The sequence below is a fragment of the Saccopteryx leptura genome, chromosome 1 (genome assembly GCF_036850995.1).
Source record: "Saccopteryx leptura isolate mSacLep1 chromosome 1, mSacLep1_pri_phased_curated, whole genome shotgun sequence".
NCBI lineage: Eukaryota > Metazoa > Chordata > Mammalia > Chiroptera > Emballonuridae > Saccopteryx > Saccopteryx leptura.
In genome coordinates, this window is record NC_089503.1 from 337,256,463 (window position 1) to 337,284,454 (window position 27,992).

Below are 27,992 nucleotides of genomic sequence, written 5' to 3' on the forward strand. Positions count from 1 at the left end.
GTCACACTTGACATTTTGGCTCATAACTCATTGGCTAGAACTAATTACATTGCCCTACCAACAATGAGGGGCTGAGGAGGCACTGTCCTACCACGTGCCTGGAAAGCAGACAGTCAGAAATATTCAGTGAACAGCACTGGCAACTACCCTGTTAACCTGACTGAACACCAGCGGTTATTGAAAAACAGTTGGAAATCACTGCTGTTCATAGTTTTAAAAGTAAGACTTGATAATAATTACTATTTAGGAATGTTTACCACCTATGCTAATGTTGCATGACCATACTTAATAAGAAATAATAAATGAAAGGCTATCTTTTATCACACTTATCTGAGGGGGGAAGGCATGTCAAAAACAATTTCTTTTCACTTCAAGTCCCTAGTGAATGCACACAAAAGATAATCTTTTTTCAGCCAACTTTTCATTACAAATACAAATGTTACATAATAAAAATCATGGATAATTTCACAATATAGCTTATTTCTAGGCTACTAAAAAGAGGTATACCATAAGTGCCCATTCACAATATGTTCTATACAGATGTGCACAGTTAATGCTATCATCAGATAAACCCTATACTGGCAATGAAATTGGAATAGAATTCATCTTAACAAAAAATTAAGTGCATTTTGTGTTACTTTTATAACCTTTGAAAATTAATTTCTAATGAAGTCTACCTCATCAAATTATCAAATGCCTTGGTAATTTGTTTGATCACATAATGATCAAGGACAAAAAGGCAGTGATGATATTCAGAAATAGTACCTTGGTTTTAAGATGTTATTTCCTGCATACCAAACTAATGAAGGTACTTAATGGTTATTTAAAAGCCCTTAATTCACTGTTTCTGTAAGAAATATAGGGCATGTTAAGTTCATGTTGTTTCCTCAGCCACCTCCACTTCCTCCCTAGTTCTTCCTTACATAGCTCCTATCCACAGTCACAATTAAATCATTGAACATATGTAAAATGCTTTGAGAAAAGCTTGGCACACAGTAATCACTAACAAGTGTTGTTTATTATTATTATTTCATGTCTTACAAGTGATTCGTTGTATGTCTCATGCCCTGCAGAGAATCTAAAGTATGTTTGGCTTTATCAAGTTCAATCCAGTGCCCCCAGCAGGGATAAAGTCTAATATGCAAGGCATCCCCTATATTTATTTTTCTTTTGGGGAACAGAACAGGCAAATCACTTAAGAAGTGATCAAAAATGTGTTTAGAAGATTTTGTGTGTTTGTACCTGGAGATAAATGTTATCAAATGATTCACTGAAATGGTAAATGTTGGAGAAAAAATTAAAAAGTTTTTGATAAGTCTACCACAAAGTTTTACTGATTGAAACAGCCCCTTCTCATATAGTATTACCTTCAGACTGTGATAAATCACCTGCAATATTATTAAAGTATTTCACTATATATTTTATTTCATTTTTATAATAATGAATCTTCTTTGGCTATTACACATCATTCATTCCATTCACTTAAAGCTTCATCTTCCTGTCCAGTTACTTCTGCTGGTGATGAGTCAGGAGGAGTGGTCTCTTTCGGTTTCTCGGAAGTCACCTCAGTAGGTATCTCAGGGGCTGATGCTTTTGTCCCCCAAAGAGACTTTACTGCTGCCCTGAGAGAGAAAACAAAAACAAATTTTTCTTATGTGAACTAAAAACTAAAAATAAATAGATTTATGTTTAATTTTCTCTACACAGAACTGCCTCCTTAGTCACAATTTATTTTTAGTTAGTGATACATCAGCTGCATTGTGACAGTAGATGAGCACTCATATGTAATAGGGTATAATATTCATGTAGGTATTAAAAATATTCTCATATAAATGAACTGGTAGGTTACAATCACCAATTTTTGAGGTTGTTGTGATAACTACAATTGAACAACACAAATATTCATTCAATAAATGTTTTTAGCTACTACGAGGTAAAATTGTAAATACTGCATTTAAAAGCTTACTTATAGTTGGGAAGCAAATCATGAGATTAAAAAGCCCGTACTAGGACAGTTGCAGGACGAATGGAGGGAGTTGGACAGTCTGGCCAACTTTTTTTTTTTTTTTTTTTTTTTTTTTTTTTTGCATTTTTCCGAAGCTGGAAACAGGGAGGCAGTCAGACAGACTCCCGCATGTGCCCAACCGGGATCCACCTGGCATGCCCACCAGGGGGCGATGCTCTGCCCCTCTGGGGCGTCGCTGTGTTGCATCCAGAGCCATTCTAGCGTCTGAGGCAGAGGCCACAGAGCCATCCTCAGCGGCCGAGTCATCTTTGCTCCAATAGAGTCTCGGCTGCGGGAGGGGAAGAGAGAGACAGAGAGGAAGGAGAGGGACAGGGGTGGAGAAGCAGATGGGCACTTCTCCTGTGTGCCCTGGCCAGGAGTCATTTATTTTTTTTTTACAGAGACAGAGCTCTCTGTCTCTGTCAGAGAGAGAGAGAGAGAGATAGATAGGGACAGACAGACAGGAACGGAGAGAGATGAGAAGCATCAATCATCAGTTTTTCATTGCGACACCTTAGTTGTTCATTGATTGCTTTCTCATATGTGCCTTGACCATGGGCCTTCAGCAGACTGAGTGACCCCTTGCTCGAGCCAGCGACCTTGGGTCCAAGCTGGTGAGCTTTGCTCAAACCAGACCTCGGGATCTCGAACCTGGGTCCTTCCGCATCCCAGTCGGACACTCTATCCACTGCACCACTACCTGGTCAGGCCCGGGAGTTGGGACAGTCTGAAGACACATGAGAGAGACATCTTGGACAGGGCTCCGGATTCATGGGACAAGAGAGGGGTGGAGAGAAGGGTAAGATGCAGTTTCAGTCCTTCACCTACCAGTTTATAATTATGAAGATCAGTACAAAGATCACAAATATACACATAACAACTCCTATGGTGAGCACAAAAACTAGGATTGCATCAGTGTCTGGTCGTCTTAATCCTCTCATGTGTATCTCTAGAGAAAAAAACAACATGTACCTGATGATTATCACTATCAGGAAAAAATGGATAGATAAATAGAAACATATCTGAAAAACAACTCTAGAAATATAAAGAAGAAATGAGACAGAAAGTTATTAATTTGCTCAGCATCTTTTAAATGTCCTTTTCAAACATGCAGAAAATTGAAAGACTTTTGACAATGAACATTCTGTATTCCCACCACCTAGATCAGGCAAGGCCAACGTAATGAGTTTATGCGGCCCGTGATTAAATTTTTAATATTCTCCGCTACTTTAAAATCTCAGCTACTCAGAAGCGGAAGTGTCTCTGATTATTGGAAATCAAAATATTTAAGAAGATAGTGATACACGAAAAAGAATTCCACGTGTGACTAGTCTAGGGTTAACTTCCAATAATTGGTCGAATGGATTCGCGATGCTTCTTTATTTTTTAAAAAAATTTCATTATAAAGATTTACAACTTTTCTACTCATCTATACTCGATATGAACTGTTTGACGTTTAGTGGCGATGTGAAATGTACATTCTTTTAGGCGGAGTTTGCCAGTGCGCACCCAAGGCCAAACAATTCGTTATTTTTGTGGTCAAGTGTGCTGAATCAAGTGGCATTGTAGCATAGACAATAGCTGCAGTTGATAACTGAAAATGTGTCCAGGCTGTTTGTAAAACAAAATAATTGTTTTATTTGCGATATAACCCCTTCAAGCTAATTCTATTAATTAAATATTGTTTCGATTGATTGCGATACAGTTTGGATATTTATATGGTATGTAATTATATTTGTATTAAAATATTTTTTATTAAAATAATATTGTATATTAAAATTTTTTCACTCACATTTATTCATAAATTACATAATAAAATTGTGTTTACTTAAATGAATCATTTTTGTATTTAACATTTTTTAATTCTAATATTTCGTCCGGCCTGTGAAAAAACTTTTCTTTCTGATCTGGCCCAGGGGCAAAAACTGTTGGCCACGCCTGACCTAGATACTACCAACATTTCACTATCCATCTGTCCATCCTTCTATATTATCTTATATTTTTTATGCATTTCAACGTAATTTGCTGATATCTGCACACTTCCCAGCAAAACTCAACTGACATATCATTAACTAGAGTTCAGTATATTTTTTCTTTTGAGGTAAAATTTTAAACAGAAAATTGCACAACGATCTTAAATTTGTTTAGTTTTGACAAATGCAAACACACACATTATTTAAATCCCTCACAAGACACAGAATATTACTATACCCCAGACAGTTCCATTGAGCCCCTCCCAGTTAATCTCTGCCCCATCTTCCAGAGGCAAGAACTTCCTGGTTTTCTTTCCCACCATGCATTAGTTCTGCCTGTTTCAGAATTTCACAGGAATAGAAACATATGCTATGTATAATTATGTTTACGGCTTTTTAAAATCAGTATGTTTTAGAGATTCACTCATATTCGTGCATGTATCAATAGTTTTCTCTTTTTTATTAGTGAGTAGTTCCCTTCAATCTGTTTATTAATTCTCCTGTTGAAGGACATCTAGGCTGTTCCAGTTTGGGGCTATTATAAATAAACTGCTCTGAGCATTTTTAGAGAAGTTACTCTGTGAACACACATGTTCATTTCTCTTGGATAAATACCTAAGAGTGAAACTGCTGGGTCAGAGGGTAGAGGTACATTCCAAAAACTATAAAATCTTTTCTTAAATTCATTGTATTGATTGTACATCTTTTATTAATTATTTCTCCAGATTTTGGCTTGCCTATTCATTTTTTTAATGATTTCTTTCAGTGAACTGAAGTTCTTAATTTTGGTGACGCCTAATTTATCAGTGTTTCCTGAGTCATGTCCAAGAAATCCTTGCCTACTCCTGAATCATGCAGATGTTCTCTTATGTTTCCTTTTTAAAACTTTTTGGATTTAGCTTTCACATTTAGGACTATGATGCAGCTCTGATTTTTGTACATGTTGTAAGATAGGGGGTTGAAGCTCATTGTTTTCATACAAATATCCACGTACCACTTTTAAATCAGGCATTTTTCCCATATCTTTACACTCATCCTGCAGTAAGATTATTAAAGAGATAAAACCAATCTACCATATGTGTTGTAATATTGCTACATTGTAAATTGATAAAAAGCCATTTACATCAAGTATTACTTACTTTGTGAATTATGCAGCTTTTTTGTGGGTCTTTCTGGTCTTAAATCATAGAATCATAAAAGATTTGTGTGGGGAAGGACCAGATGCAACTGTTGAATCATACTGATAAATAAACCAATGTCCATGGAAGTTTAATGATTTCTGCAATTTATGTTTTATGTATTTTAGTATTTTAATTTTGGTGAGTACCACTATCAGCAGTAGTGTCCATATGGCCATCTCAGCTGCTTAATTGTCTGATTCTTCTTTATATTCTTTAAACAAATGGAGTTTAATTTTCCATTTTCTTTAATAATTCTAGATCGATACACACAATTTAGTGATCTCACTAAAGAATGCCAAGTATGATAGAGAAATTACATCATATTTATATTCCAACATTGTTGAATTTAAAAAAAATTTAGTTCTGTAATTTTAGGTTTATAAAGCTTAATTAAAAAATTAAGTTCAAATAAAAGATGCCTCTTAGGATTAAAACCTGAGAAGAAATAAAAAATTGCTTTCTATTTATCTTGTATCCCACAATACTAGCCAAGAGAGGGTAGAGAATGAAATGAAGATTTCTAGTTCATTTCAATAGTAGTTTTCTTGCAAAGGTCACTTAGATTATTTTTATATCTAATTTTTTAAAAAGGTTGCATTTCCTATTCAAATTCTCTAATGAAAAATAGCTGATTTTTTTAGTAAAAATAAGCTTTTTAGTAAAACTAAGCTTATGTTTGTATTAGTTTCCTAGACCACCATTACAAAATACCACAAACTGGTTGACTTAAAAACAAAGGAAATTGTCTCAGAATGCTGGAGGCTAAAATTCTGAATACCAGGTATTGATAAGGCCATGCCCGTCCAAAGATTCTAAGGGAAGGTCAACCCCTCCTTTCCTCTTCCAGCTTTGGGCAGCCCCTATGTTCCTGGGCTGGCGCAGCGTAACTCTAATCTCTGGCTCTGTTTGCTGGGGCTGTCTTCTCCCATGTGTCTTTGTGTCTTCATGGGGCATTTTTCTCCCTTTCCCTGTCCCTCCTTCTCTCTCAGTCTAAATTTTCCTCTTCTGATAAAGACATCAGTCATAGTGAATTAAAGTCCCAATCTTATATGTATGATCTTATTTTAATTGAACTAATTACATCTGCAAGAACCCTATTTCCAAATACGGTTACATTCTAAGGTTCTGGGAGTTAAAATTTGAAAGTAGCTTTTTAGGGGAACACAATTCAATTTAAAACAATGACTAATTATGAAGGATATTTTAAAAGTGAAAAAATATGATCTATAAGAGAATGGATGGGGAATTTTCATGAACTAAATAATATTTATCCTAAAAAAATATTTCAATTATATATTTGTTTCAAGCTAGTACCATATTGTGGACATTTATAGCCAACACATTTGTTTGATGACTAAACAATCAAAAGTGTCTTTCACAGTGGCGTATCCAATTATCATTTTAAAAGGAACTAATAGATCAAAAGTGTCCTAAAAACTTTATCACTTAACTAGTACATACACTGAGATGGCCGAGCTACCTCACAGGCCCTAAACTGCTAAGACAGAGAAGTCAACTTTGTCTCATTTAAGGGCTGACACTTTAGGCTCTGTGTTCTAGTCTTTAATTTATGCACTAGCTTGTCGCTTTCTAATCATGGCAAGAGCTAACTAACACTGAGATGTCCTAATAAGAACCAGTCTATGAGGACAAAAACCAAAAATGGCCCCTGAAAACTATAATATCCTGAACTAGAATCATTTTAAAATATTTTTTAGCTTGATGATACTTGGCCTTTTTTTTTTTTTGCCTTTTATAGCACTTTATTACAATTATCCTTTTAGTAACATCTGATATCCCAACATAGGAGTAAGATTATTAGCTTTCACTATAAAGATGTTTTTTAAAGACACTATATATAATGCATCAAAGACAGTTGCAAATAGTTTATTATTAAAAACCATTCCCAAAACAGTTGAGTGTGTTCTCATTTCAATAAAGGGTGTTATGTTACTTGGTATCTCTAGACTATAGCATAAAATCTTTACTTGGGATTGAGAAATACCAAGAAATTTATAAACTCCCTTTAAAATTACAGGTAACTTTTGACATGATTGTATAGGTGGGCATTTTTCTGGGAAAAATCTCCTGAGCCTTAACTGGATTCTAAAAAACCCTATGACCAAATCCCCCCACCCCAATAACAAAGATGACAACAACAATAAAAATGATTAAGAGCAACCTAACTAAGGGAAATAAATATTTGGATATAGAAGACATTGTAGTTTAAATTAAAAGAACATGCACATGGATCCATTTCACAAGGGAAGCTGTTTCTAACGTTGAAATTATATTCTGGACAAGATTTGCCTTTTATGACATATTGATGACTATTATTGTTTCATCAAAAATATTTTCTTCAAAGAAATATTTTATTCAAACAATTTTTTGAATAAGACATGTCTTGGCATAAGGCTTCTTAATTTTACTTTACTGAATCAAATTGTTTAAGCATTTATGAGAATTCCATGTATCCATTTTCACTTTTGCAATAGAAGTTAGAAGACTGTTCTTTGGAGATATTTCAGGAATACACCAGTTTCTCAAAGTGAGGCACATCTGACTCTACTTTGTGAAAAAGAAATGAAGCAAAAAAGATCACCCAGGAGAAAAGTCTCAATGATATAAACCAGTTGTTCTCAAATTATGCTTTCTGCCAGCAGCACCTGGGAACTTGAAAGAATTGTAATTCTTGTGTCAGCCCCACCAAAAATCTACTGAATGGGACACTCCATGGTGGGGTTAGCCATATGTGTTTCTAGAAGCCCTGTAAGTGATTTTGACTATAAAGTCTGAGATAAGAAAACGAAATATTACTGAGTACTTACCATTTGATGAATAGATTGTGAATTTAATAGATGCTACTATTTCATTATTATCATAAGTATCACACTGAAAAGCCTGGGGGTGAATTTGCCTCTGTATATCCAGGATTGCTGAATCATTTTCAAGTACAATGGGTTGCTATTTTAAAAGAAAAAAGTATCAATATTCTTCATGCAAACTTAAGATCAGGAGACAATTTTATTTCCGATAACAAAAAAAGAGGCATTTCCTGACAGTCTAGGGTAGTAATTAATTACACACATGAATTTTGGAGGTCAGACAATCCAGACAAGTTCCAACCCTACCACTTCTTGCCTATGTGACCCAGAATAAGTTACTTTCTGCATTTCAGTTACTTATCTGTAAAATGGATATGACAGAAATTCCTCATGGGTTAATAGAAACACTAACATCTGGTGTAGGTCTGGTATTTAATAAGACCTCAAATAATGTTAACTACTGTTATCATTAATACATTTCCTAGGTATACAAATGAAAACCTTCCAAAATAAAACACTTTATATAAAATGAATATTTTTAGTTCTGATAATAGCTGATCTGAAAACATAAGTTTGTAAATAATGAAATATTTTAAATCTCAATTATAATAAAGGTGTATGATTTTAACTTCATTATTTCAAACTTTTTTTTTAAAGAAAATTTTCCTGACTGTCATCAAGCACTGGGAAACACTCACTAGAAAGCACCAAATTACATGCATTCATTACTCACTTGCTCTGGCCTTAGCAGTTTCCAAACATATACGAAACGATTTTCAGGAGATGTATGAATACATGCCAGTCTAACATATTCAGTGCTTTGAAATAGTGGTATACCCCCTGAAAGAAAAAAAAATTAAATACATATATCATTGAACATTATAAATTGCTTTATAAACAATACTACTTTTAAAAGCCACCTCCAATTTTACAAACAATTCTGTGCTGGAAGTTATCAAACTTATTACTGAGAGTTTGAGTGTAGAAAGCAGAGAGGAGTGGACACAATGATAAAGTTACCAAAAGATGCAGGTAGAGACACCATAACTATCTGTTCCTTCTGAAGAATAAATTATGGAAAGGAGGTATAGTGAGAGCAATCAGCTTAATGATCTAATACAGTGGTCCCCAACTCCCGGGCCACAAACCGGTACCGGTCCGTGGGCCATTTGGTACCGGTCTGTAGAGAAAGAATAAGTAACTTACATTATTTCCATTTTATTTATATTTAAGTCTGAACAATGTTTTATTTTTAAAAAATGACCAGATTCCCTCTGTTACATCCGTCTAAGACTCACTCTTGATGCTTGTCTTGTAAGTTCAACAATTATATTTAAAAATACCACAGTTTTTACACTGGTCGCATAATTTTATTTTGTGCATTTATCCGTCCCACCCTAAAGGCCGGTCCATGAAAATATCTTCTGACATTAAACCGGTTTGTGGCCCAAAAAAGGTTGGGGACCACTGATCTAATATACTTTGAGATTTACTCATGGCTTCCAATTTACTGATTAGGGACCCCAATTAAAGATAAAGAAATCTCAGAGTAGTGTAATTTGATATAGAACATCACTTAAAATTTAGTGATAAAATGTCATGACCAAAATGTCAAAAGCATTTTACTATAGGACTTTGATCAGAGATGTGGAGTACAGTAAGATTAGTGTTTCAAAGAGAACATGTTAAATTTTAGACACCTTTGAAAAATATAAAGCAAAGGTAGAAGGTTATTCAAAGCTGTAACAGTCTAGAGAAGTAGGATTTTAAGTTTTATTATGATTTCCTTTCAGTATATCAATTCCACTTATGGCAACCTGAGCTTAAGAATATTTCCCCAGAGTAAACTCTTCCCTCCTCAGTCTCCCGCCAAACCACAGTCCAACTCACAGCCACAGTCTACTGGTCCACGGCATTCTTCCACTCGTACAATACACTTAGATTCACCTCCAGGGCATCCATTTGTTAATATAACTTCTCTAATACCAATACCTTTGATAAAAGAAATCAGTAAATTTAAGAAAGACAAATTCTCCAGAATTTTTTCTTTACCACTTCTTTTCTGAGACTCTTCTAATTTCAGAAATTAAATTCTCAAATTCAGGGTGACAACATTTAGAATTTTTTAAGGCCCCTCATTTTTAGTTACTTCATAAAACAGTGTTTCTCAAAGTGAGTTACATGAAACATTTGTCCTTCTTGTTGTTACCATTAGAAAAAAAAATCCATGATTATACAAATTTATTTTTAAAATGACAGATTAAATGAAATTAAAGGTACCTCTTTACTACAGATTTTTTGTGTGTGTGTCTTTTTTCCAAAGTTAGAAGCAGAGAGGCAGTCAGGCAGACTCCTACATGTGCCCAACTGGGATCCACATGGCAAACCCACCAGGGGGCAATGCTCTGCCCATCTGGGGCATCACTGCACCCCAGCTGGAGCCATTCTAGCGCTTGAGGCAGAGGGCATAGAGCCATCCTCAGAGCCCAGGCCAACTTTGCTCCAATGGAGCCCTGACTTTAGGAGGGGAAGAGAGAGAGAGAGAGGAAGGAGAGGGGAAAGGGTGGAGAAGCAGATGGGCACTTCTCCTGTGTGCCCTGAGCAGGAATCGAGCCTGGGACTTCCACACGCCAGGCCGAGGCTCTACTACTGAGCCAACCGGCCTGGGTCTCTTTAGTATAGAATTTTAGAGTAACTTTTAATATGCTAATGAATTAACATGCTATTTGATGTAAACTTTCGTTTGACCTAACACATAAAATTTTTACATTTTAACATTTTGAAATCAGAATACATCTTAGAATTCATGGTATGTCATAAACTGGCAGCATTTTCCTTTTTGAAAGTGCACAAATTGTGCTTCTTACAGATAATTAAGTCTTAGATTTAATGAAATACAATAGTACACAAGATCTCCCAAATTTATTTGACTGTGAAACTTTTAGGAGGGGTAAGGGGGACTTGGAGCTTCTGGAAGAAATTCCAAAACCACATCTAACATAAATAAAGCTTTTTATTATTTAGATTGGTAATAAATGTAGCAGGACAAACTACTAATGATCAAATTTTCATTTCCAACAAGATACTCTCTTCAGAATTGCCACATTTTTTAAAAATTTTATTTAGAAATTAACAGGGACACTGATCAATAAGAGTACATAGGTTTCAGGTGAACATTTCTATAGCATTTGAACTTTTGATTATGTTGTATACCCATCACCCAAAGTCAAATCATTTTCCATCACCATATATTTGTCCCTCTTTACACCCCCCCACTCCCCCACCCCTTTCACCGACATTCCCTTACTCCTGATAACCATTTTGCTTTTATCTAGTTCATGAGTCTCAGTTTTATATCCCACCTATGTGTGAAATCATACAGTTCTTAGCTTTTTCTAATTTACTTATTTCTTCTTTTTTATTTTTTATTTAGTGAGAGGAGGGGAGGCAGAGAGACTCTCATGTGTGCCCTGACTGGGATCTACCCAGCAAGCCCACTAGTGGGCAATGTTCTGCCCATCTGAGGTTCTTGTTCCATTGCAACCAGAGCCATTTTTTAGCACCTGAGGCGGAGGCCATGGAGCCATCCTCAGCACCTGGGACCAACTCTCTCTAATCAAGCCATGGCTGCAGAAGGGGAGGAGAAGAGAGAGAGAGAAAGGGAGGTAAGATGGGGAGGGGTGGAAAAGCAGATGGGCACTTCTCCTGTGTGCCCTGACCAGGAAAATCAAACCCTGGACATCCACATACTAGGCTGATACTCTACCACTGAACCAACTGGCCAGGGCTGATTTACTTATTTCACCCAGTATGTTCTCAAGGTCCACACATGTTGTTGTAAATGATACTGTGTCATCAGTTCTTACGGCTGAATAGTATTCCATTGTATTATGTACCACATCTTCTTTATCCAATCCTCTATCGAGGGATACTTTGGCTGTTTCCATGTCCTGGCCACTGTGAATAATGCTGCAATGAACACGGGGTGTGCATGTGTCTTTACATATTAATGTTTTAGTTTTGGGGGTAGATACCCAGCAGAAGGATTCCTGGGTCATATGGTAATTCTATTCTTAAGTTTTTGAGGAACCACCATACTTCTTTCCATAATGGTTGTACTAGTTTGCATTCCTAGCAGCAGTGAAGGAGGTTTCCTTTTTGTCCACAGCCTCTCCAACACTTGCTATTACCTGTCTTGTTGATAACAGCCAATCTAACAGGTGTGAGGTGGTATCTCATTGTAGTTTTGATTTGCATTTCTCTAATAGCTAGTGAAAATGAGTATCTTTTCATGTATCTGTTAGCCATTTGTATGTCCTCTTGGGAGAAGTATCTGTTCAGGTCCTCTCTTCATTATTTAATTGGATTGTTTGCTTGTTTGGTGCTGAGCTTTGTGAGTTCTTTATATATTTTGGATGTTAACCCCTCATTGAATCTATTGTTTGCAAATATCATCTCCCATTTAATTGGCTGCCTGTTTTGTTGTCAGTTTCTTTTGCTGTGCAGAAGCTTTTTAATTTGATATAGTTCCATTCATTTATTTTGCCTTTACTTCCCTTGCCTTTGGAATCAGATTCATAAATTGTTCTCTATAGCCAAGGTCCATGATTTTAGTACTTATGTTTTCTTCTACATGTTATTGTTTTATATCTTATGTTTAGGTCTTTGATCCATTTTGAATTCATTTTTGTGCAGAGGGACAAACTGTAGTTATGTTTCATTCTTTTGCATGTGGCTTTCCAATTTTCCCAGCACCATTATTTGGAGGTTTCCTTTTCTCCATTGTGTGTTTTTGGCTCCTTTGTCAAAGATGATTTGTCCATATATATATGGTTTTATTTCTGAGCTCTCGATTCTATGCCTTTGGTCGGTATGTCTATTTTCCTGCAAATACCATGCTGGTTTGATTATCTTGACTATATAATATAATTTGAAGTCAGGTAGTGTAATACCTCTAGTTTCATTCTTTTTCCTCAAGATTACTTTGACTATTTGAGTTGTTTTATGGTTCCATACAAACCTAGAAAATTTTTTTAAAATGACATTGGGATATTGATTAGGATTGCATTAAATTTGTATATTACTTTGGGTAATATGGCCATTTTAACTATGCTGATTTTTCCAATCCATAAACATGGAATATTTTTCCATTTTATTGTCTTTTTCCATTTTCATAACAAGAAATTATTAAATGATCTCAAATTTCCAGAGTTTGATTTTCGTCAATGATAAAATGCTATATCAGCAACATGCTGAATATGTCCTCTGATTAATAACTGTGAAAGAAAAAGGGGCCACATACCAAAACTGACAAGCTCAGGGGAACCTGCATGGTGGGCCTAACAATCTCAAATAACTACACGGCATGGTCTGAACATAAAAATTTCTAACTAAAAGCAAGTCACAGTGGGTATATCTTAGGCCTGTAGCATCCTTGACAAAGGTCAACCTTTACCTTATATGAGCCTATCTATTATCTTTTTGCCTCTAAGATAGCATACCTTTCAAATGCTAATCTTTTCTAGACTCCTCAGGCCACAACTGCAGGCATGAGAGCATTGTTATCTTGTTCTCCACATACCTTCTCCATAGTTAATTACTAACTATCCTGTACCCACCAATGTAAAAGAAGTACAGTGGTACCTTGAGATACAAGTTTAATTCATTCTGTAACGGAGCTCATTAAGTCAGCCAACTCATATATCAAACAAATTTCTCCGATTTAAAATAACTGAAATAGATTTAATCAGTCCCAGCCCTGTGAAACATCCCCAAACCATCCTAAAGTATGAAAAAAGACATGTTTTTAATTAAGAAACACACATGTATACTTTACCGATGCATAACAAAATATATGAAATAAAAGAAAAAAGTGTTATTTAGTACTGTATTCTTACCTTGGAGACAGATGAGTGCAGCTAACAGAGGTGAATGGCGGAGGAGGAAGAAGGGAGGAAGGGATGCAGGCAGTGTAGACATGTAAACTAAAACTGCACTTTCTTAACACTAAATGTAAACTAAAACTGCATTTTCTTTACTTTAAACAAAACTAAAACTGCACTTTCTTTACTTAAAATGAAGCCACTAAAACTTAATTGTAAAAAAATGCATTTTCTTAACTTTAAACTTAATCTAAGCTTAACATTACGTATTTTTCATTTAATCATCACCTGTTTTTGCCTTTTTGGCTGCACTTTTGACACTTTCACTTGCAGGACTTTTGAATAAAAATCTATCCAAAGAGGTTTGCTTTTGCCTGCCTTTTAAAATGTTACAGAAATGTGACAAAGTGCTGTCATTAAAAAGTGCTGACACATGACCAGTTGAAACCTTTTCTGGGTGTTTCTTTTCAATGAAACTTGAAAGTTTCTCCCACATTGCCAGCATGTCTTTAATTTCACTTGTAGAAATCACTTCCTCTGACTTTACCTCCACCTCACTACTAATCTCTTGCAGAAGCTACAGATGTTGCATCATTCAACTCCTCAGTTGAGAGTTCCTCCTCATGTTCCTCAACTAGCTCATTTATGTCACCCTCATCTACCTCCAGACCTATCGACTTTCCGAGGGACACAATCTCCTCCAATGCTTCTATCTCAGTCTTGGTCTCTGGTTTGAATCTTTAGAAGTCCATCTGCAACAACATCAGGCCATAACTTTTTCCATGCCGAGTTCAAGGTTCTTCTTGTAACCTCTTGCCATGCCAAGTCAATAATGCATAAACATATCACAATGTTGTAGTGATCTTTCCAAAACTCTCAAAGGGTTAGATTTGTATTCTCAGTCACCTCAAAGCAGCGGCAGAACAAGTGCTTTGTGTAAAGCTTTTTAAAGTTGGAAATGACCTGCTGATCCATAGGTTGCAAGATTGAAGTCATGTTGGGTGGGAGGTAGAGGAGTTTCACAAATTTGAACTCATCAAGAATGTCATCTTCAAGACCAGGTGGGTGGGCTGAAGCATTTTCAAGGATTAGTAATGCTTTTATCAGGAGTTTATTTTCTTGAAGATATTTCTTCACTGCAGGACCAAAGATAAGATTTACCTATTCAATAAAAAACTTCCACATAACCCATGCCCTAGCATTGGCATGCCACATAACCTGGAGTTTTTATTTAAGAATCTTGTGAGTTTTAAAGGCTCAAGGATTTTTGGAATGATACACTACCAGTGGCTTTACTTTACAGTCACCACTAGCATTTGCACACAATGCAAGGATCAGACAGTCCTTCATGGGTCTATGGCCTGACAGCTTCTTCTCCTCTGCAGTGATGAAAGTCTTCTGGGGCATTTTTTTCCAAAACAATCCTGTTTCATCACAGTTGAACACTTGTTGGGGGATGTAGCCTTCCTTTGTGATAAGTGCAGCAAAACGTGCGATGTACTCCTCAGCTGCCTAACGTCAGCACTTGAAGCTTTACCATGCCTCACCACCGAGTGGATGCCAGGTCTCTTCTTGAAATTTTCAAACCAGCCGTGACTTGCCTTAAACTATCTTCTGCTACCTCTTTTGAGGTTGATGGTTCTTTCTTCTTCAAGTCACCGTAAATAATACATGCCTTTTCACATATTATAGTCTCCATCACTGTATCTCCTGCCAGCTCTCTTTCACCCAAACCAGCAGAAGATTCTCCATTTCTTCATGAATATTTTTCCTTAATTGGGACAGAATTGTAGTTCCTTTCACTGGATATGCACTTTTTTTTTACGCTACTATAGTTAATTTTATTTGTTCAAGGACTCATATTGCAAGCATTAGACCAAGCATGGGCCTTGATTCTGTGAGCCCAGATTCACATATTTAGGAAGGAAGGAAACTGTGATCCATGTACATGGATGGAAACTAAAGGCTCATGGTTAATCACATCGTAGTTTTTAAATTTCTACAGCCTAGGCCTGACCTGTGGTGGCGCAGTGGATAAAGCGTCGACCTGGAAATGCTGAGGTCGCCAGTTCGAAGCCCTGGGCTTGCCTGGTCAAGGCACATGTGGGAGTTGATGCTTCCTGCTCCTCCCCCCTTCTCTCTCTCCTCTCTCTCTCTCCACCCCCCTTTCTAAAATGAATAAAAAAATAAATAAATAAATAAATAAATTTCTACAGCCTAGATGCCTGAAGTCACAGGTCTTTGAGGTCCTTCTGGATGTTCCACAGGGTATCAGCGCTTTTCTTGAGTTGAGCAACCTCTTCATCCTTCAGTTTCTGGTTGATAACACTGGTTAATCTTCGAGCATTCAGGATGCATGGAAGGCTCAGGAAGACTTCATTCTCAATGCCATACATCCCCTTCACCATTGTTGACACTGGGTAAACCCTGGATAAGTTTTTCAGCATGGACTCAATGAGATCAGCTACACTTAATCCAATAGCCCAGTTGGTGTATCCTTTCAGCTTGATGATTTCATAGGCACATTCAACTATCATCTTATGCACTTCCTTCCAATTTTCACTATCATTGTCTGTTCCCATTTCTGGATTTAATTCCTGGAGAGAAATACCTACCACATTCACTCCACTCCACACAGCCACACTTGAGTCTCCATGTTCTCCCAAAATTCATCCATGGCAGCTGCTGGGATGAATGCCAAGTTTTTCAGCCATAAGATAGCGAAATCTAGCCGAGTCCAGATTCCATCCACTTCCAATCACACGGTGCTTGGGTAATCCACTTAGTTTCCAAGTAACGTATGTGAGAATATCCACTGGGTTAGAAACCACAATGATGATGCAATTAGGGCTGTACTTAATAATCTGGGTAATAATGAATTTGAAGACATTAACATTCCTCTGCACCAGGTTGAGACGACTCTCTTCCTCTTGCTGACGAACTCCAGCAGTCACCACCACAATCTTAGAATTGGTAGTTACAGAGTAATCTTTATCTGCCACAATTTTAGGTGTCTGAAGAAATAAGCTCCCATGCTGCAGATCCATCATTTCTCCTTTGAGTTTATCTTCCAAAACATTCACTAGAGCAAGCTCATCAGCCAAAGACTTTCCCAGAATGCTGATGGCACATGCCATACCAACTTGTCCAACACCCACGACAGTGATCTTATTTGGGACTACTGCCTCTTCTTTTGCAACTGGTGCAATCAGTTTTTCCTTAAGAGTCACCATTGTGCACAGGACAGAGATTTTCCCAACGTAGTTAAGAGGGATGACAGTGTCAGCTGTGTGTGCCTGCTCCTGCACAAGATCTGCAAAGAGGGAGGAGCTGGATATGCACTTTTGATGGCATCCTTTTGTTTAAGGATGGTGCAAATTATAGATGTATTGCGGTCATACAGTCTTGCCAGTTCAATCACTCGTACACCATACTCATATTTTTCTGTTATTTCTTCCTTTACTTCTATCGACATCATTCTCTTATTCTCACCACTGTCCTTTACATTCACTTTCTTTGGCTCCATGATAGCACACAAAAAAAGTTAGTAAAAAAATGCAAAAATGATGCTAGAACAAGTACAGCGTATGAGATTTGACTTGATTTTGCGGGTAACATGTGAGAAAGAACGAGATGCTGGTGTTGTGCTGCCGATAATGGACTCGTGCCAATGCGTCAACTAGTGGCAGCTTCCCAATTCATGACTCGTATCTCGAAATTTCGCTCAGATGGATCTCAAACAAAAATACAACTGAATCGCAGCCCGTATCTTAAAAACAATTCATATGTTGGTCTGCTCATATCTCAAGGTACCACTGTATGTGTTTCTCTATTTTGCTTTTTTATCCTGTTCCAGAGATTTCTCTGGGTTGCCAGTTGGCTCAAATAAACTCATAAAAATTCTCTATAGGTTTGGATGTTTCTTAAGTCAACGTGGCCTATGAAGAGACTGTATGGTCACAGCCTAAGGAACTATCCATCTTAATTTCCTTCTTTGCTAGATTCCCTCTTTCTACCCTATAAGATGTAATCGTAAAACCCATTCTCAAGGGCAAGGAGAAGTTGAAATCTAATGACTTATAATAGCTCTTCAAGTTCAGCATGCATGCAAATCACCTGGAGATCTTACTAACATGAAATTCTGATTCAGTAGGTTCTGAGATTTGGCATTTCTAACAAGCTCCTAGCAAATGTGGCTAGTCTCTGAACCAAACTTTGAGTAGCAAGGGAGAGGATTCCATATGAGATAAGATGATGGAAGGTTGGAAGAGGAAAGGCCTCTTTTGATTAAAAATGATGCCATTCAATGGCTAAAGTATGGTTCCACTTGAATTTCTGAAAAGTAACTCTCTGGAAGGCCACCTTTCTTCTGAAATGCATACAAATCATTCAAGCATGTGGTTTATGTATTTATTTATGTAGCCAAATAGAGTTCATTATGATGATGTGTATAGGTATGAGATTTTCTGTAAATTCAAGTAACACTTTAAAAATCTGCCTGTATACTTCAGAAAAAGAAAACTTTTTGACTGCTAAAATATTGCTTTGGAAGTTCAACAGAATTTCCTCTAAAGCATTTTTTCCCTCTAAATAGTTGTTGTAAACTGAAAAGATATTTAAATATTTAAAAAATATTTTTTGTGTGAAATAGTCTTTTCTGGTTTATTTTTCTCCTAACAACTTATCACCATTTGATATATATTGATATTTTACTTTTATTTATCTCTTTGCCCCAACTAAAATATAGTGGTCCTTCATCTATTGTGGGGGTTAGGTTCCAGAAACCCCTGCGATAGGCGAAAATCTGTGAAGTAGCAAACATATTTATTTTATTATTTATATATATTTTAAGGCTTTATAAACCCTCCTACACTCTTATAAACCTTTCCCACACTGTTATTAATTTTTCCCACACATTTTTGCTTATTTTACTGCAAAAATAATTAAAATAATATATAAAAATACCTAAATACCACAAAATCCTGCAATATAGCAAAACCCACAATACAAAATTAGATATATACAACTTAAAAAGTGAGACCGTGAAATTAACTGCAATATGAGGAGAGACGACTATATATACTCCTTGACAAAGTTTCTTCTGATTTGTTCACTACTGTATTCTCAGCACCTGTAACACTGTCCAGCATATTGTACAGACAAAACAAAATTCTAAAAACCACAAAACAAAAAATTATTTGTTGAATAAACAAATATATAACTTCTGAAACACAGCTTTAACTAAAAGAGGAAGACAATATATTAATTACTAGAATGATGAAAAACAAATTCTCTTGTGAAAATGTCTCAAGCAAGAGACATGATTAATTACAGGCTTATAACATGAGTTCTTCTCATTTTGTGACTTTCACTTATTAAGAAGTTAAGGTAAAAAACAGGCTGAAACTACTCAAGAGACAGAAAGAACAGTGGTTGCCAGGGGCTGGAAGGAGGGGGAGTTGGGGAGTTAGTGTTTAATATGTGTGGAGGTTTCAGTTTGGGATGATGAAAAAATTCCTGAGATGGATAGTGGTAATTATTGCACAATAATGTAAATGTGCTTAATGTCACCAAATTGTGTATTTAAAAATGGTTAAAATAGCAAATTTTATGCTAGGTATATTTTACCACACAGAGTCACACACAAAATCTACCTCAAATAAATACAATTCAGGGGTAATTTTTGACCAAAAAAAATTTGTTCTGATCTAGATCTGCATGGATTTTCTGTCTCCTATGCTCTCGTTTTGGTCTTTCCCTCCCATCATTGTCTTTTTTTCCAAGGCAGATTCTATTTAAAATAAACAATTTCATTGTGAATTATCTATTACCTTTTCAGCATGCTATTCCATAGTGGTTCTGAAAAGATGGTCTTCTAACCAGCAGCATCAGGTTCACTGGTGAACTTGTTTAGGAATATAAATTCTTAGGCATCTCTGAATGTCTAGTGAGTTAGAAACTCTGAAGTAGGCCCAGCAATCTGTGTTTTAACAAGTCCTTCAGGAACTTACGGTGAATAGTTAAGTTTGGGAAACACCAGTCTGTTATACAGCATGTGTTGTCTTAACCTCACCCACATGTAAGAGATTTTATGTCCAATTATTTTTTATGGAATGATCAAAATAAATCATAGTCCTTGAATATTATCTTCTTCACAAAGCCTTTCCTCCAAGATATGACATCTACTGCAGAAATGTTTAATTTAGAATAGACTATTACAAATAAGCAAATTTCTTGATAGATTTCACAAACACAGTATGTGGGAAGATATCTATTAGATGTATTGCAAGATTTTTCATCTCTAAACATCTATGAGGCAGAGGAAGTTTTCCTTAGGTGAAGGCAGTGTATGTGTCAAAAAATATAGAGAGATGGTTTAATATAAGGCTTAGAGGTTATAAACTAATATATCCAACCTTTTAAAGCAATCAGTTGTGTTTTATGTGTATATTCTCATTAGAAATACAAACCAAGGAAAGATGAATGAGAGTACACAAATTAGAAATATTTTTTTTATTTCTACCTTTCTTCCCCCCAACTTACAATATTGTTTATGGGCTCAATGCTACTTACCACATGTAACAGTGCACATTCCAAATTCAACTTCTTTGACTTCTTTCATATTTGAACCTACACAAAGTGCAAAACACGGTATTTAATAACATGAAAACTTTTCTCAAATAAAAACCTCTTACTTGGGATGAAGAATACAAGTGCTTTCATAGAAAAAGCAAACATTTTATCAGTAAAGCAATACTATTCTTAGTATATCTATTATTATTTAAGTCAAAAGAAGCTAAAACATTTAAAGTAATAAATTAAGAAATAACTTGCAAAGAAAGCTTATACTTAAACCTTGTACCTGTATATAACTTTACAATAATTCTTTTATTAGTTTAATACATAAAGAGTTTAAAGTGTAAAGAAGGTCAGATAAAAACACAAGGAAAGCCAGACAATTATAAGGCTTATGTTTCTTCAAATCTCTATTTTCCAAAAACTTGAATGCATCATTTTCATCCAAAACAGAAGTCTTTATACCAAGTATTCATTAAAATCGTGTTCCAGATTGGTTCTACTTGTTCTCAAGTTAAGATGATATTTTATGTCTAAGAATTTACTTTAACACTTTATTAACAGGATAATCTTGAAATATATATTTGAGTAAATATATGAGTTTTAAATCACTTAATAAGGTGCTTCTCTTTTTCTCATTATTCTGAAGTTTGGCACGAATTTCACAAACTGTAGTATATAACCAATTCTTCATAGCACAGATTAGGACTAAAATCTCAAAAGAAAAAAATATTAAATGAATTTTAAGGTAATTTTTAAAAGGAAGTATGTCCTGAGTAAAAAATATTACATGGGAAAATGCACTGAAATTGGAGTTCAAAATGTTTTTCTACCACCAATTAGCTGTTTTAAGTTTGAGTAAATTACTTAAACTCTGTCAGGCCTAGTTAAACCTTCTGTAAAATTCAAAAAGTAGAACCTATCTCATTGATTATTGTAGGAATTAAATGTGAGAACATGTGTGAGAGAATTCTGTAACTTGTTTATTGCTATAGAAATGCTTAAAATATAACCTCACACTCCTTACGTACTTATTGATTGCATAGAATTCTAAGATTTTTTAAATTTTTATTACTGCAAGGCAATATTTTCATAAACACTTTAATTATATACTTATATGCACCAAATACAGTGCCTTGAATACATAGGAAGCACTCAATGTATATATGTTAATCAAAATTGATTTTGTTAAATAAATATTTGAACTATCATGATCAATTTTGAATTGACATTTTTGCTTGAAATGCTTAAATACTTTCTGCTGGCACTTTATGAAATATAAGTTAAGAGCCAACTCTGAACATAGAAAACACACTAAGACAATGAATACTAGACTGCTTTTAAAAATAACCTCTTAGCGAAAACCATTCAAAAGTCCAGTTACTTAATCAGCTCTGCTATTCATTATCTATATGCTACTTTGAGAAAGTTGCTTAAGTTCTCCTAACTTAAAAAAAAAATTATGCCCTACCCAGTGGCTCAGTGGATAGAGTGTTGGCCCGGAATATGGGTTCAATTCCAGTCAGGGTACATAGGAGAAGAGACCATCTACTTCTCTTCCCCTCCCTCTTCTCTCCCTCTTCCTCTCCTGCAGCCAGTGGCTTGATTGGTTCAAGCGTGGCCCAGGCACTGAGAGTAGCTCCTCCATTAGAGTGCATTAGCCTCAGGCATTAAAAATAGCTTGGTACACAAGCATCGACCCCAGATGAGGTTGCCAGGTGGATCCTGGCTGGGGCACATGCAGGAGTCTGCCTCACTATCACCCTTCCTCTCACCTAAAAAGAAAATAAAAATAAATTTTTTAAAAAATGAGATTTAATCAGATTGTTTCCAAAATTCCTTTTAGCTTTGAATAGTAAGTGCTCATTAAGGCATTTACTTTCTTTTTTGATGGGGTTCCTACAATGGTGAGTCAGGAAAATTTTATGTATCTGGACTTCATAGTAGTATTTGTCAAAATTTCTCATTATATACCTATGAGTAAAAAGGAAAAATATGATCTGCATGTCAGTAAAGTTTTATGTATAACTTCTTAAACAGTAAGATCCACTGATGCTAATCAATTGGTTGGTGTCAATGGGGTAGAAATCATGTGTCACAGGACTTTGATTGTTCAACATTTTTATTAATGACTTGTGTAAGACTGATTTCATGATGACTCTCTTGGGATTGTGCAAAACTAGAAAAGATAATTATGTTAGAAAATAAATCTGGATCCAGGTAGAATATTGGGAAAATCTAACAAAATAAAACCTTAGAGCAGTGGTTCTCAACCTTTCTAATGCCGTGACCCTGCAATACAGTTCCTGATGTTGCGGTGACCCCAAAGCAAAAAATAATTTTGGTGGCTACTTCTATGATTCAGAATGTAAATACCTGATATGCATTATGTATTCTCATTGCTTTAGGCGATCCCTGTGTTTTGGTCGTTCGACCCCTGCTGGGGTCGCGACCCACAGGTTGAGAACCGCTGCCTTAGAGAAATAGAGTCCTGTATGTAGAGCTGAAAAGTCAGCTATTCACAAAATACTTTACAGACTGTCTTAATTTTTTGGAAGAGCAGGTGAAAATGAGAGCTCAATAGTAAGTTTAATAGGAATCTGAGAGTGTTATGAGGCTTCTTTAAAAACTTACTGGGTCTCGGATGGTGCTTATAAAAGTTTGGCATCCCCAATGATGCAGGTAATGATCCTGCCCTTTTTTGTTTTGGCTAGATCTTGGAATGTTCTCTCCAGTTTTGGATAGGACACTTTAAGTGTTGGTACACACCATCAGAGTCCTATTTTAATTTTTGAGTTTCTTTTTTGAAAATTGATTTGTAAGGTTTATATTTCATGATTTTTATTTTCTTAGAGGTCTTCCAAGGAAAGGGAGAAAATACTGCATAGGTATACTTATATAGGATAAAACTCATTTTATAGAATAAAACTCATTCTATCTTACAGTTATTATGTAGGTCTATTATTGGTCCCTTTTATAAACCTAAGGGTAAGTAGGTTAAGAGTAAATTTATAAATCTTAGATTTATAAAGGGTATATGAATATATAAAAAGTATACAAGGATTAAGAATATATATATATATATATATATAATGTAGTATCTTAGTGATTATTCCTACATTTCAAAACATTTTGGTATTTCATCATCCATAATGATGAATTTCAGTATTACATACCAATTATTCCCAACATGTTTTTTTTAAATGACTATAATAATAAAATGAAAGAATGCTTAAATTGCCTAGAAAGATAATATAATTGTGAAATAAATCATAACTATTACATCACCCTTTGTTTTCTTATTGCTTTGCCCAAAGTATCACATTATCTTTCAGGAAGATATAAAAGAAATTTAGAGTCACCATCCTCAGAGTCTGTTTTCAGTTTTCACTGAACACAGTTGAGATTTTAGAAATTTTATTTTATTTCTTTTTGCCCATAAAGGCAAAGAAGAAAATTTACAGAGAAAAACACTTTACAATTATAAATGAAATCAGAAGATGAATATAGAGAAACAGACAGCAGCACTTTAGATGCTAATGATGATGGTAAAACTGAATACATAAGCAAAATTAGAGGTGCTATCTTAGATGAACACACCAGATGAATTATCTCTAACTGAAGAATCAATGAATGAACATTATATTTCTAAGAATGAAAAGGATATATGGCATTCTCATCCAGTTAGTCCTTTCAACATGTAGGGCTTGATCCTGAAATGTTTTGTGAAAATGAGCCAGACCATACAGCGGGGGTCAGGAACCTTTTTGGCTGAGAGAGCAATGAACACCACATATTTTAAATTGTAATTCCTTGACAGCCATACAATGACCTGTGTACATTATGCATTATCCAATAAAAATTTGGTGTTGTCCCAGAGGACAGCTGTGATTGGCTCCAGCCACCTGCAACCATGAACATGAGCAGTAGGAAATGAATGGGTTGTAATACATGAGAATGTTTTATATTTTTAACGTCATTAGTTTTTTTATTAAAGATTTGTCTATGAGCCAGATGCAGCCATCAAAAGAGCCACATCTGGCTTGCGAGCCATAGGTTCCTGACCCCTGCCATACAGCTTTGCTAAAACAAGACAAGCAGTATTCTTCCCTTTTTAAAAACTTTTATACACCAACATTTACTTGATAAGGTTTGTAAACAGACAAACCAATGGCAGGTGTGCATACAAAGGTGACTGAAATAAAATAGAAGATGTAGAAATGAATACATTCATTGGACCAATAATTCTGTTCATAAATCTAAGATGAAAATGTTTTGCAAATACAGAGAAAGAATATGGTAGTCTTTTCAACAAAATATGTGCCTTCATAGTTTTCAAAAGTATTGTGTTTTGAAAATGCAAGTGCAAAAAGAACAAGAGTATGATAACTAGAATCTATTACAGATGTATTTAAAATATGGAATCAGTACTTACAAGATGGATATATTTCAGATTCATCTCATAACAACCAATGAGCATTTATTTGTACTCAAAGTACTTTGTCCATATAGTTTCAAAAACATGAAAAAGATGGAACAAAATTTGGGGGGTTTCTATATTTCCATTTTTATTAAAATTTCAAATAAGTTGTTTCACAGCCATTTTATTCTTGCTTTTTAAATTATTTGAAAAATGCTATAAAAGTAGAAAAAAAAAGTCCAGTGAATTGTAAATGGTGTTGAATATTTTTATATGGTGCACTGAAGGTTAAGAGGGATCTTGCCAAATTTAATGGTTTTAAAAATATTCATATTTCAGATACCTCAGATTATTTAAAGTTCCGGAGTCTCACTTTCTCCAGGAAAAAGCAGCTATTCATGAAACTGTATATAAAAAATTCCAGAAGATACATGGATTCCCTGAAGCTCACAAGGAAGAAGTGGAGACAAGGAGAGAATAAATAACTTTCCTGCATTTGAATTTGAATATAAGGCATCCATCACTTAAATTTAAACTCCATTTAGCATTTTACACCTAGAACTATCCCTTGACCAGTTTAATACTAAAATGGTTAATTCAATTACTTCTAAAACTACAGTAAAACAATAGCTATTATGCTTTAGAAAATGTATTTCTCTTCTTTAGTCCTTTTTCTTTTTCACATTTCCAAAGTCAAGGCCACCTACAAGCTCTCTGTAATGTAATGTTATCAAAGCAATAACAAACCTTAATCCCGCCATTAACCTCAGATAGTCCATTTCTTTCTGTCACTGAGGGTCACTATCTGTCATCAGGAAATAAAAGAAAGGCTGATAAATATAGCACCTACTCTATATGTATAAGAGACATGAGACTGCCAAGGATATTAAAAGAATCTCAGCTAGATCATTTATGAGGGAAGGGAATTATTCTCCTTTAGATGGCTGCAAACCTGCACCTGACCTTTTACCTACCAGCATTATAGTTACTAATCAATATAACATATACAACAGCTTGTCAAGTTTTATTGTTTAATGAGTCAGAATACGGCAAATTTATGTACCAACCACAAGCTCGGTTAACTTGTTATCACCTAACCAAGCCATTAGTTGGACCCTTAATAGGTGTTTTCTAAGGCCACTGTTCCTTCGTGATTCCAAGCTGGGCGTGCAAATAAGCCACCACCACGCAGCAGAGGGGCCCAAAGTTAAGGATGCAAGATGACAGGAGGCTTCTGGGCAGTTTTGTCAGCACATTGGTCTATCTAGATGTGTCACAGAATTCTGAATTTCATTGTGTTCCAACACAAAGTGCAAACATGGAAGAGAACTCAAGCAATTCGGAACTTCAGGAAAAAAAATCTACAAAGGAAAAACTATAAAGGAAGTCAAAATAATACCAATTTGCGGAAGGCTACTCCCGGACTCCGTTACCACTTTTAAAAAGGTATCTTTTCAGCAGTACGTAGTTCTGTAGCAACCTCTGTATGTGGGCTTGTTCAGCTTGCTGTGGCCTTGGGAAAATAACATTCCTCAAGGCCATTATGTGAGCAAAAAAAAAAAGTAAAAATTCGAGGCTGTGTGCCAAAGAGCTCTATAAATGTTAACAGGAGTAATTCTCACATCCTCCGACAAAGAGCTGGGCTTTGCCCTCAACAGGTGCCATGTCCCCACCAAAGAGCCTCCCACTCTCACCATTGTCCTGGGCCTCGGGTTGGGGTACGTTCTCAGCCTCGTGGCCGTCGTTCTCGGTGTCCTGCTCGGGCTCGAAATATGTATTGTCCTCAATCTCGCTCTCGCTCTCGCTCTCATCTGGGCCAGGCGTGCCCTGTTCCTGGAGGGCTGTGACGTTCGTCCCGCAAGCGGCCTGGAGGCCCACCAGGAAGAGCCAGCCCACGGTCAGCAGCAGTCCGGGGGACCAGCCTGCGGCCTCGGGCCTCATGGTTTTCGGCCCCGAAGGCCACCTACGGCTCAGTTGCAGCCACTGGCTCTCGACTACAGGTGCGTTGAAAAAGGAGCCGCGGGTATCCTAACTCCCGCGCCACACCCGGCAACCACTAAGGCGTCACAGATCCTCACGGGGGCGTACAGACGACCGCCTCGTTCTGGAGCAGACAGAACGCGCCTCCAGAACCACTTCCGTTGGGGCCACTTCCGGTGTCCAGCCTCGCTCGCGGCGCCTCCGGGCGGCTGGCGCCCACTGGGCAGGTGAGGCCCGGGCGAGCCACCTCTCAGGCCCTTGTGGTTCACCCTTTCTACTACATGACAGCCTTCCTTCCTGCATCTACTACTCTCAGAACCAGACTCCCTCTTCCTGTGGCTCCCTCCATATTGACTTGGTTTCGAGTTTGTTAGCAGAATATCCAACTCTGTGTATATCAACATGCATTGTCAGCCCTGGGCGGTTGGTTCAGTGGTAGTGCATCCACCCAGTATGGAGAAGTCCCTGGTTGGATTCTGGTGAGGGTACACCGGAGAAGTGGTCGGGCACACAGGAGAAGTGACCATCTGCTCCCCCCCACACACACACTCCTCTGCCCCTTCCTCCAGCATGACTCTATTGATTCAAGCGAGCTATTGGCCCTGGGCACTGAGGATGGCTCCGTGGAGCCTCCACCTCAGGAGCTAAAAATAGCTCGGTGGAGGAGCATCAATCTTGTTGGATCCCTTGGGGATGCATGGGAGAGTCTATCTCTCCCGTCCCACTTAAATTTAAGGGGTAAAAATGATGTATTGTCACAGCCTTCTGGAGTATGGTGCCTCACTATATACATTTCTGCAGATGAGGCACAATTTGGATACAGGGGTGCACTTTCTTTCTGTAACCTGAACACTATTATTAAAGCAGCTCAAACATATACTTAGGTCATAAGATTTTTGTCAGCTCTTCATGGGGCTTTCTTGTGCTGGATTAGGGGCTGGAGAAAGGAAAGGAGATGGGAGAGGATGCGACTGTATTGTCAAGATAGTTCTTCTCCATTCTGTATTTGGATAGCTGATGCTTTTAAAACCAAGTATCAGACTTACACTTAGGGGAAAAGAATTTTCTCTTCCTGGGGCAAGTTTCTAAGAACAGAACTTCTCTATCATTTTGTTTGGCACCCTTACTTCAGTTTTAATCCTACATTGTG

At 36.5% G+C, this 27,992-nt stretch overlaps 1 protein-coding gene and 1 pseudogene across 1 annotated transcript; both read right to left on the minus strand.

The window, feature by feature from the left end:
* Positions 1 to 1,465: 1,465 nt before the first annotated feature.
* Positions 1,466 to 26,803, minus strand: SPACA1 (sperm acrosome associated 1). Its single transcript, XM_066361326.1, has 7 exons — positions 26,557 to 26,803; positions 20,440 to 20,496; positions 9,875 to 9,976; positions 8,718 to 8,824; positions 7,988 to 8,123; positions 2,834 to 2,954; positions 1,466 to 1,622 (listed from the first exon to the last, which is right to left on the minus strand). The coding sequence occupies exons 1-7, from the start codon at positions 26,801 to 26,803 to the stop codon at positions 1,466 to 1,468; spliced, it is 927 nt and encodes a 308-aa protein (XP_066217423.1).
* LOC136389493 (L-lactate dehydrogenase B chain pseudogene) lies at positions 16,077 to 17,129 on the minus strand (annotated as a pseudogene).
* Positions 26,804 to 27,992: the final 1,189 nt, after the last annotated feature.

Excerpts from the sequence above, each read along its gene's own strand:
- SPACA1 (XM_066361326.1), bottom strand. The coding sequence starts at position 26,803 with ATGAGGCCCGAGGCCGCAGGCTGGTCCCCCGGACTGCTGCTGACCGTG. Across the intron at positions 8,825-9,874 it reads TGGACCAGTAGACTGTGGCT|GGGGTATACCACTATTTCAA; the intron begins GTGAGTTGGACT and ends TTTTTCTTTCAG. Across the intron at positions 2,955-7,987 it reads CACAATCTATTCATCAAATG|AGATACACATGAGAGGATTA; the intron begins GTAAGTACTCAG and ends TTTTTTCTCTAG.